This window comes from Calidris pugnax, unplaced genomic scaffold (genome assembly GCF_001431845.1).
Source record: "Calidris pugnax isolate Ruff unplaced genomic scaffold, ASM143184v1 scaffold107, whole genome shotgun sequence".
NCBI classification, from domain to species: Eukaryota; Metazoa; Chordata; class Aves; order Charadriiformes; family Scolopacidae; genus Calidris; species Calidris pugnax.
Window position 1 is genome coordinate 3,404,107 of NW_015090901.1, and position 11,016 is coordinate 3,415,122.

An 11,016-nucleotide genomic window follows, 5' to 3' on the forward strand; every position below is an offset into this window, starting at 1 on the left:
TCCCGCAGGGTGTCCCCCCCCCCTTCCCTTCCACCGGGGACCCCCGGGGGGGCGGTCCCCCCCGTCCCCCCCCCCGGGGGCCCCCCCCCCCCCCCCCCCGGGGTTGGCCCAGCCGCCGGTGCCACCGTTGCCACCGTTCTCTCTCCGTTGCAGACGAGCGGGAGGCGGTGCAGAAGAAGACCTTCACCAAGTGGGTGAATTCGCACTTGGCGCGCGTCACCTGCCGCATCTCGGACCTCTACATGGACCTCCGGGACGGGCGGGTGCTCATCAAGCTGCTGGAGGTGCTGTCAGGAGAGCTTCTGGTAGGACTTCCATCCTGTTGAGGATCCTGGGACCCGTGACATGCCATCCAGCTGGGCATCCATCCCATCCCATCCCATCCCATCCCATCTCATCCCATCCAGCTGGGGACCCTGGGGACACATCCCATCCCATCCAATCCCATCCCATCCAGCTGGGGACCCTGAGGACCTATCCTGTCCCCATCCCATCTAGCTGGGGACCCTGGGGACCCGTCCCATCTCCATCCCATCCCATCCAGCTGGGGACCTTGGGGACCCATCCCATTTCCATCCCATCCAATCCCATCCCATCCAGCTGGAGACCCTGGGGACCCATCCCATCTCCATCCAATCCCATCCCATCCAGCTGGAGACCCTGGGGACCCATCCCATCTCCATCCCATCCCATCCAGCTGGGGACCCTGGGGACCCATCCCATCTCCATCCTGTCCCATCCAGCTGGAAACCCTGGGAAACCATGCCATGTCATGCCGTGCCCCAAGACCTCTGTTGCTCCACCAAGGCCGTTGACCTTGGTGTTGAGCAAGGTTCTACCAGGGTTGGGGTGGCATCACTGTTGTCCCCGGGCAGGGGTGGGGGTTCCTGGCGTGGAGGGGAGGGTGCTGAGCGCTGTCCTGCCCCAGCCCAAGCCCACCAAGGGCCGGATGAGGATCCACTGCCTGGAGAATGTGGACAAGGCGCTGCAGTTCCTGAAGGAGCAGCGGGTCCACCTGGAGAACATGGGCTCCCACGACATCGTGGATGGCAACCACCGCCTCGTCCTTGGCCTCATCTGGACCATCATCCTCCGCTTCCAGGTGGGGTTGGGTGGGTGGGGGGCACCCCTCAGCTCAGCACCAGTGGCTCGTTCCCAAGCGGGAGCCCTCTTCCATGGACGTCCTCTTCCAACCCCGGGATGTCCTTCTGTCCCCAGATCCAGGACATCATCGTGCAGACACAGGAGGGCCGGGAGACACGCTCTGCCAGGGATGCACTGCTGCTCTGGTGCCAGATGAAGACGGCAGGGTAGGTGATGGGACCCACATCCCACCACATTGGGGTCTGGGGATGTCCAGAGAGTGACAGTGACACCCTGTCCCCATCACAGGTACCCCCATGTGAACGTCACCAACTTCACCTCAAGCTGGAAAGATGGGCTGGCCTTCAATGCCCTCATCCACAGGCACAGGTAAGCGGCACGGTGATGGACATTGGTACATGCTGCGGTGGTGTCACTGAGGGATGCCCTACAGGTATGTGATCGCTGTCCCACACCCTCTGTCCCCAGGCCCGAGCTGGTTGACTTCCAAAACCTGACCAAATCCAATGCCCGACACAACCTGGAGCACGCGTTCAGCGTGGCAGAGCGGCACCTGGGCATAACCCCGCTCCTCGACCCTGAAGGTGAGGGCTCTGCTCCCCACCCTCCTGCCTCAGTTTCCCCATTACATCCTGGGATGTGCCCGGGCCTCGTGGAGGGACAGAGATGTTTCCACCCCATGGAAAGAGGGTCTGGGTGGGAGCAAGGGGGGACCTCATGAGGCCATGGTGGCCCGTTGATGCTGGGGCAATGCAGAGGTTGGGTCAGGCTTTTCAGCCCAGAGAAGCTGTGGCTGCCCCATCCCTGGAGGGGTTCAAGGCCGGGTTGGAGGGGGCTTGGAGCAACCTGGGCTGGTGGGAGGTGTCCCTGCCCAGGGCAGGGGGGGTGGAACTGGATGATCTTTAAGGTCCCTTCCAACCCAAACCCTTCTATGATTCTATGATGCCTCCCGCTCGTGCTGAGCAGATGTGTTCACGGAGAACCCTGACGAGAAGTCCATCATCACCTACGTGGTGGCCTTCTACCACTACTTCTCCAAGATGAAGGTTCTGGAGGTGGAGGGCAGGCGTTTGGGCAAGGTAGGGATTGGCGTTGGGGTTGGGGGGTGGTTCTACCAAGGTGCCAGTACCCGGTGGTCACTGGCATCCCCACCGCAGGTCATCGAGCATGCCAAGGAGACGGAGAGGATGATCGAGGGCTACGGGGGGCTGGCCTCGGACCTGCTCACCTGGATCGAGCAGACCATCGCTTCCCTCAACAGCCGTAGCTTCGCCAACTCGCTGGCCGGGGTGCAGCACCAGCTCCAAGCCTTCAGCACCTACCGCACCGTGGAGAAGCCCCCCAAGTAAGCACCCCCGAGCCCCCCCCCATGCCCTGGTGGTGGTGATGGTGGTGAGTACCCATGGGTGCCCTGAGCTGAGCTCTCTCCGGGACAGGTTTCAGGAGAAGGGCAACCTGGAGGTGCTGCTCTTCACCATCCAGTCGCGGATGCGAGCCAACAACCAGCGCGTCTACACCCCGCACGAGGGACGCTTGGTCTCCGACATCAACCGGGTACGGGGCCTGTCCCAGCAGCCTGGGGACACATCGGGGACACGTGGCTGCTCCCGTGGCACCCTGTGACCTGGGGGCTGCTCTTCTCTCCATATCCCTGGGGACTTTGCTCTTTAGGCTGTCCTGGGGCAGGTCAAAGACGTTCTGGGGCAGCTCAGGTCCATCCTGGGGCAAGTTGGGTCCATCTCCCAGGGCAGTTTAGGTCCATTTCAGGGCAAATTGGGTCTAGAGCTCTGTTCTAGAGCAAGTGAGGTCCATCTCTTGGGGGTAGGTTGGGTCCATTTCTTGGGGGTAGGTTGGGTCCATCTCCTGGGACAAGTTTAGCCCAACCCAGAGCAGGTCAGATCCTGGAGCAGTTTGAGTCTATCTCCCAGGGCGTTTCAGGTCCATCCTGGGATGGGTCCTGGGACAAGTTGGGTCCATCTCCTGGAGCAGTTTGGGTCCATCTCCCAGGGCAGTTCAGGTCCATCTCAGGGCAGATTGGGTCTAGAGCTCTGTTCTAGAGCAAGTGAGGTCCTACCTCTTTGGGGTAGGTTGGATCCATCTCTTGGGGGCAGGTTGGGTCCATTTTCCAGGGCAGTCCATCCCAGGACACCTTGAGTCCATCCTGGGGCAGGTGAGGTCCATCCCAGGGCAGGTTGGGTTCCTCTAACCATGGCCCCTCACCCATGGGTCACATTGGGGTTCACCAGCAGAACAAGACACGGGTGGGTGGGGGGGACATGGGACGTGGGTGCCACTTCCATCCGTCTCCACCTTTCCCCAGGCCTGGGAGCAACTGGAGAAAGCAGAGCACGAGCGGGAACTGGCGCTGCGCACCGAGCTCATCCGGCAGGAGAAGCTGGAGCAGCTGGCACGGCGCTTCGACCGCAAAGCAGCCATGAGGGAGGCCTGGCTGAGCGAGAACCAGCGCCTGGTGGCCCAGGTGAGACCAGGGACATCCACCTTGGGGACCGGGGCCACCCCACCAGAGCCTCACCGTGAGCTTTGTGTTGGGGCAGGACAACTTTGGCCAGGACCTGCCGGCGGTGGAGGCGGCCAAGAAGAAGCACGAGGCCATCGAGACAGACACGGCCGCCTACAAGGAGCGGGTGCAGGCCATCGAGGCGGTGGCGAAGGAGCTGGAGGTGGAGGGCTACCACGACATCCAGCGCATCAAGACGCGCAAGGACAACATCCTGCGGCTCTGGGAGCAGCTCCTGGAGCTGCTGGCCGCCCGGCGCCAGCGCCTGGAGATGAACCTCGCCCTGCAGCACCTCTTCCAGGAGATGCTCCACAGCATCGACTGGATGGATGAGGTCAAGGTGAGCCGTGGGGGACCACCATGGGTTGGTTGCACCAGGAAGGGTGTTGGTGGGACAGATGAGATGCTGGGGTGCTCCTGGTGACTTTTGGGTGTGGGTGGGTGCCGTCTGCCGGTGGGAGCTGGTGTGGTGGGTGATGGCCAGGGCTCTCCTGCAGGTTCAGTTGACGTCACCTGAGTGTGGGAAGCACCTTCTGGAGGCGGAGGAGCTGCTGCAGACCCACCGGCTGCTGGAGCGTGACATGGTCCTGCAGGGAGAGAAGACACGAGCCATCAGCGCCGCCGCCCTCCGCTTTGCCGACGCTGAAGGTAGGGACACCGGGATGTGACCCAGCCGAGGGGGGAGCCAGGACGCCATGCTGATGGGCTCCCACCATGTTTCCTGGCCAGGCTACCGTCCCTGCGACCCCAAAGTCATCCGTGACCGCGTGAGCCACCTGGAGATGTGCCGCCGGGAGCTGCAGGCGCTGGCGGCCCGGAGGAGAGCTTTGCTGGAGCAATCCCGGTCCCTCTGGACCTGCCTGTGGGAGCTGGACGAGGCAGAAGGATGGATCAAGGAGCAGGAGCAGCTCTACTCCTCCTTGGACTTCGGGAAGGACCTACCGGGCGTCCTCCTGCTCCAGCGCCGGCACGCCGCCTTCGAGGCCGAGTTACGGAGCCGGGGCGAGCGGCTGGAGCGGGCGCTGGCGGCGGGCGAGGGGCTAGCGGCGGCGGTGGGGGGGCAAGCGGCCAACCGGCTCCGGGAACGGGGGGCGACGGTGAAAGGGCTGTGGGGGCAACTGGAGGAACTGGCGGCTTTCCGCCGGAGGGGCTTGAGGGAGGCCGAGGGCTTCTTCCAGTTCCAGGCGGAGGCGGAGGAGCTGGCGGAGGGGCTGCGGGACGCTCGGCGGCGGGCGGCCAGCGAGGAGCTGGGGCAGGATGAGTCCCGCACCCGCGTCCTGCTGCGGCAGCACCAGGAGCTGCTGGAGGAGCTGGCGGCCGCCCAGGAGCAGTTGGAAGGGTTGACCCGGCAAGCCCAGGGCTTCCCGCCGGAGCTAAGGGCTAGCCCCGAGGGGCAGAGCCGGCTGGTGGCCCTGAGGGACCTGCACGCCGAGGTGGCCGCCTTGGCCGAGCGGCGGGGCCGGCAGTTGCAGGTTGGATCCATCTCTTGGGGGCAGGTTGGGTCCATTTTCCAGGGCAGTCCATCCCAGGACACCTTGAGTCCATCCTGGGGCAGGTGAGGTCCATCCCAGGGCAGGTTGGGTTCCTCTAACCATGGCCCCTCACCCATGGGTCACATTGGGGTTCACCAGCAGAACAAGACACGGGTGGGTGGGGGGGACATGGGACGTGGGTGCCACTTCCATCCGTCTCCACCTTTCCCCAGGCCTGGGAGCAACTGGAGAAAGCAGAGCACGAGCGGGAACTGGCGCTGCGCACCGAGCTCATCCGGCAGGAGAAGCTGGAGCAGCTGGCACGGCGCTTCGACCGCAAAGCAGCCATGAGGGAGGCCTGGCTGAGCGAGAACCAGCGCCTGGTGGCCCAGGTGAGACCAGGGACATCCACCTTGGGGACCGGGGCCACCCCACCAGAGCCTCACCGTGAGCTTTGTGTTGGGGCAGGACAACTTTGGCCAGGACCTGCCGGCGGTGGAGGCGGCCAAGAAGAAGCACGAGGCCATCGAGACAGACACGGCCGCCTACAAGGAGCGGGTGCAGGCCATCGAGGCGGTGGCGAAGGAGCTGGAGGTGGAGGGCTACCACGACATCCAGCGCATCAAGACGCGCAAGGACAACATCCTGCGGCTCTGGGAGCAGCTCCTGGAGCTGCTGGCCGCCCGGCGCCAGCGCCTGGAGATGAACCTCGCCCTGCAGCACCTCTTCCAGGAGATGCTCCACAGCATCGACTGGATGGATGAGGTCAAGGTGAGCCGTGGGGGACCACCATGGGTTGGTTGCACCAGGAAGGGTGTTGGTGGGACAGATGAGATGCTGGGGTGCTCCTGGTGACTTTTGGGTGTGGGTGGGTGCCGTCTGCCGGTGGGAGCTGGTGTGGTGGGTGATGGCCAGGGCTCTCCTGCAGGTTCAGTTGACGTCACCTGAGTGTGGGAAGCACCTTCTGGAGGCGGAGGAGCTGCTGCAGACCCACCGGCTGCTGGAGCGTGACATGGTCCTGCAGGGAGAGAAGACACGAGCCATCAGCGCCGCCGCCCTCCGCTTTGCCGACGCTGAAGGTAGGGACACCGGGATGTGACCCGGCCGAGGGGGGAGCCAGGACGCCATGCTGATGGGCTCCCACCATGTTTCCTGGCCAGGCTACCGTCCCTGCGACCCCAAAGTCATCCGTGACCGCGTGAGCCACCTGGAGATGTGCCGCCGGGAGCTGCAGGCGCTGGCGGCCCGGAGGAGAGCTTTGCTGGAGCAATCCCGGTCCCTCTGGACCTGCCTGTGGGAGCTGGACGAGGCAGAAGGATGGATCAAGGAGCAGGAGCAGCTCTACTCCTCCTTGGACTTCGGGAAGGACCTACCGGGCGTCCTACTGCTCCAGCGCCGGCACGCCGCCTTCGAGGCCGAGTTACGGAGCCGGGGCGAGCGGCTGGAGCGGGCGCTGGCGGCGGGCGAGGGGCTAGCGGCGGCGGTGGGGGGGCAAGCGGCCAACCGGCTCCGGGAACGGGGGGCGACGGTGAAAGGGCTGTGGGGGCAACTGGAGGAACTGGCGGCTTTCCGCCGGAGGGGCTTGAGGGAGGCCGAGGGCTTCTTCCAGTTCCAGGCGGAGGCGGAGGAGCTGGCGGAGGGGCTGCGGGACGCTCGGCGGCGGGCGGCCAGCGAGGAGCTGGGGCAGGATGAGTCCCGCACCCGCGTCCTGCTGCGGCAGCACCAGGAGCTGCTGGAGGAGCTGGCGGCCGCCCAGGAGCAGTTGGAAGGGTTGGCCCGGCAAGCCCAGGGCTTCCCGCCGGAGCTAAGGGCTAGCCCCGAGGGGCAGAGCCGGCTGGTGGCCCTGAGGGACCTGCACGCCGAGGTGGCCGCCTTGGCCGAGCGGCGGGGCCGGCAGTTGCAGGACGCCCTGGACCTCTACACTGTTTTTGGGGAGAGCGACGCCTGCCACCTCTGGATGGGGTCCAAGGAGACCTGGTTGGGGCAACTGGAGGTCCCTCAGGCGCTGGAGGACCTGGACGTGGCACAGCACAGGTAAGGGCTCCGGGGGGTGGCGATGCGGCTGTGCCGTGTCCCGAGTTGTGGCCCGTTCTCAGCCTGGCCATCCCCACAGGCTGGATGGGCTGGAGCAGGAGATGGCCACCGTGGCTTCCCAGATCGCCGCTGTCAACCAGGCAGCTGACGGGCTACTTGCCAGTGGGCACCCCCGCAGCCCCCAGGTCCGGCAGTGCCAGGAGCAGCTCAACGAGAGGTAGGGTGGCCGGTGACACCGGGACGAGTGGGTGATGTCGGGACGGTCCCCACCGCATCCCCTGCTGTCACCCACCTCCATCCCGCAGGTGGGACCGGTTCAGGGAGCTGGTGGCCAAGCGTCGCCAGGCGGTGGGCTCGGCTCTGCGCCTCCTCAACTACCGCCTGGAGGGCGAGGAGACCCGGCAATGGCTACAGAGCAAAGCCCAGGTGGTCAGGGCCACCGCCGAGCTGGGACGGGACCTGGCCGGCATCCTGGCCACCCAACGCAAGCTCTACGGCATCGAGAGGGAGCTGGTGGTCGCCAAGGACCGTCTGGCCGCCCTGCGCTCCCAGGCTGACCGCCTGGCCGAGGAACGGCCCGAGGCGGCCGGGGAGGTGGCCGAGCGGCTAGCGGCGGCGACGGCCGCCTGGGATGAGCTGCAGGAGGCTCTGGGGGAGCAAGCGGCCTCCTTGGGGGAAGCCGGGCAGCTCCGGAGCTTCTTGCAGGACCTGGATGACTTCCAAGCTTGGCTCTTCGGCGCTCAGAAAGCGGTGGCGACCGCTGATGAGATGCCGGCCACGCTGGGGCAGGTGAGGTCCATCCCAGGGCAGGTTGGGTTCCTCTAACCATGGCCCCTCACCCATGGGTCACATTGGGGTTCACCAGCAGAACAAGACACGGGTGGGTGGGGGGGACATGGGACGTGGGTGCCACTTCCATCCGTCTCCACCTTTCCCCAGGCCTGGGAGCAACTGGAGAAAGCAGAGCACGAGCGGGAACTGGCGCTGCGCACCGAGCTCATCCGGCAGGAGAAGCTGGAGCAGCTGGCACGGCGCTTCGACCGCAAAGCAGCCATGAGGGAGGCCTGGCTGAGCGAGAACCAGCGCCTGGTGGCCCAGGTGAGACCAGGGACATCCACCTTGGGGACCGGGGCCACCCCACCAGAGCCTCACCGTGAGCTTTGTGTTGGGGCAGGACAACTTTGGCCAGGACCTGCCGGCGGTGGAGGCGGCCAAGAAGAAGCACGAGGCCATCGAGACAGACACGGCCGCCTACAAGGAGCGGGTGCAGGCCATCGAGGCGGTGGCGAAGGAGCTGGAGGTGGAGGGCTACCACGACATCCAGCGCATCAAGACGCGCAAGGACAACATCCTGCGGCTCTGGGAGCAGCTCCTGGAGCTGCTGGCCGCCCGGCGCCAGCGCCTGGAGATGAACCTCGCCCTGCAGCACCTCTTCCAGGAGATGCTCCACAGCATCGACTGGATGGATGAGGTCAAGGTGAGCCGTGGGGGACCACCATGGGTTGGTTGCACCAGGAAGGGTGTTGGTGGGACAGATGAGATGCTGGGGTGCTCCTGGTGACTTTTGGGTGTGGGTGGGTGCCGTCTGCCGGTGGGAGCTGGTGTGGTGGGTGATGGCCAGGGCTCTCCTGCAGGTTCAGTTGACGTCACCTGAGTGTGGGAAGCACCTTCTGGAGGCGGAGGAGCTGCTGCAGACCCACCGGCTGCTGGAGCGTGACATGGTCCTGCAGGGAGAGAAGACACGAGCCATCAGCGCCGCCGCCCTCCGCTTTGCCGACGCTGAAGGTAGGGACACCGGGATGTGACCCGGCCGAGGGGGGAGCCAGGACGCCATGCTGATGGGCTCCCACCATGTTTCCTGGCCAGGCTACCGTCCCTGCGACCCCAAAGTCATCCGTGACCGCGTGAGCCACCTGGAGATGTGCCGCCGGGAGCTGCAGGCGCTGGCGGCCCGGAGGAGAGCTTTGCTGGAGCAATCCCGGTCCCTCTGGACCTGCCTGTGGGAGCTGGACGAGGCAGAAGGATGGATCAAGGAGCAGGAGCAGCTCTACTCCTCCTTGGACTTCGGGAAGGACCTACCGGGCGTCCTACTGCTCCAGCGCCGGCACGCCGCCTTCGAGGCCGAGTTACGGAGCCGGGGCGAGCGGCTGGAGCGGGCGCTGGCGGCGGGCGAGGGGCTAGCGGCGGCGGTGGGGGGGCAAGCGGCCAACCGGCTCCGGGAACGGGGGGCGACGGTGAAAGGGCTGTGGGGGCAACTGGAGGAACTGGCGGCTTTCCGCCGGAGGGGCTTGAGGGAGGCCGAGGGCTTCTTCCAGTTCCAGGCGGAGGCGGAGGAGCTGGCGGAGGGGCTGCGGGACGCTCGGCGGCGGGCGGCCAGCGAGGAGCTGGGGCAGGATGAGTCCCGCACCCGCGTCCTGCTGCGGCAGCACCAGGAGCTGCTGGAGGAGCTGGCGGCCGCCCAGGAGCAGTTGGAAGGGTTGGCCCGGCAAGCCCAGGGCTTCCCGCCGGAGCTAAGGGCTAGCCCCGAGGGGCAGAGCCGGCTGGTGGCCCTGAGGGACCTGCACGCCGAGGTGGCCGCCTTGGCCGAGCGGCGGGGCCGGCAGTTGCAGGACGCCCTGGACCTCTACACTGTTTTTGGGGAGAGCGACGCCTGCCACCTCTGGATGGGGTCCAAGGAGACCTGGTTGGGGCAACTGGAGGTCCCTCAGGCGCTGGAGGACCTGGACGTAGCACAGCACAGGTAAGGGCTCCGGGGGGTGGCGATGCGGCTGTGCCGTGTCCCGAGTTGTGGCCCGTTCTCAGCCCGGCCGTCCCCACAGGCTGGATGGGCTGGAGCAGGAGATGGCCACCGTGGCTTCCCAGATCGCCGCTGTCAACCAGGCAGCCGACGGGCTACTGGCCAGTGGGCACCCCCGCAGCCCCCAGGTCCGGCAGTGCCAGGAGCAGCTCAACGAGAGGTAGGGTGGCCGGTGACACCGGGGTGAGTGGGTGATGCCGGGATGGTCCCCACCGCATCTCCTGCTGTCACCCACCTCCATCCCGCAGGTGGGACCGGTTCAGGGAGCTGGTGGCCAAGCGTCGCCAGGCGGTGGGCTCGGCTCTGCGCCTCCTCAACTACCGCCTGGAGGGCGAGGAGACCCGGCAATGGCTACAGAGCAAAGCCCAGGTGGTCAGGGCCACCGCCGAGCTGGGACGGGACCTGGCCGGCATCCTGGCCACCCAACGCAAGCTCTACGGCATCGAGAGGGAGCTGGTGGTCGCCAAGGACCGTCTGGCCGCCCTGCGCTCCCAGGCTGACCGCCTGGCCGAGGAACGGCCCGAGGCGGCCGGGGAGGTGGCCGAGCGGCTAGCGGCGGCGACGGCCGCCTGGGATGAGCTGCAGGAGGCCCTGGGGGAGCAAGCGGCCTCCTTGGGGGAAGCCGGGCAGCTCCGGAGCTTCTTGCAGGACCTGGATGACTTCCAAGCTTGGCTCTTCGGCGCTCAGAAAGCGGTGGCGACCGCTGATGAGATGCCGGCCACGTTGGCCGAGGCGGAGGAGCTGCTGAGGCAGCACCAGGCCGCCCAACGCGACGCCGAGGAGCATGAGGCCGCCTTCACCGCCTTGCTGGAGGCCGGGGAGAAGGTGGTGGGGGAGCAGGAGGACCCCCAGTACGAGACCCTGCGGCAGCGGCTGCGCGGCGTGGAGGTGGGCTGGGCCGCCCTGGGCAAGATGGCAGAGACCCGGCACGGCTTCCTCACCCAGTGCCGCGACTTCCAGGAGTTCCTCCGGGATGCCAAGCAGGCGGAGATCCTCCTGGCCAACCAGGTGGGTGACCCAGGGAAGGTCCTCAAGGGGAGGGGGAGGAGGGTTTCTCTGCCTCTGGGGCACCCCACAAAGGTGCTGAACCC

The 11,016-nt window shown here is 66.4% G+C and overlaps 1 protein-coding gene across 1 annotated transcript in view; it reads left to right on the top strand.

The window, feature by feature from the left end:
- Positions 1-11,016, top strand: part of SPTB (spectrin, beta, erythrocytic) — a 55,006-nt gene that overhangs the window by 26,185 nt on the left and 17,805 nt on the right. Inside the window, exons 4-15 of the mRNA XM_014948781.1 lie at positions 1,219-1,310; positions 1,393-1,473; positions 1,573-1,688; positions 2,071-2,183; positions 2,262-2,449; positions 2,541-2,658; positions 3,425-3,583; positions 3,660-3,962; positions 4,120-4,270; positions 6,255-7,128; positions 7,208-7,345; positions 10,174-10,933. Of these exons, the coding sequence (XP_014804267.1) occupies positions 1,219-1,310; positions 1,393-1,473; positions 1,573-1,688; positions 2,071-2,183; positions 2,262-2,449; positions 2,541-2,658; positions 3,425-3,583; positions 3,660-3,962; positions 4,120-4,270; positions 6,255-7,128; positions 7,208-7,345; positions 10,174-10,933 (3,093 nt within the window). The remainder of the gene's footprint in view (positions 1-1,218; positions 1,311-1,392; positions 1,474-1,572; positions 1,689-2,070; positions 2,184-2,261; positions 2,450-2,540; positions 2,659-3,424; positions 3,584-3,659; positions 3,963-4,119; positions 4,271-6,254; positions 7,129-7,207; positions 7,346-10,173; positions 10,934-11,016) is intronic.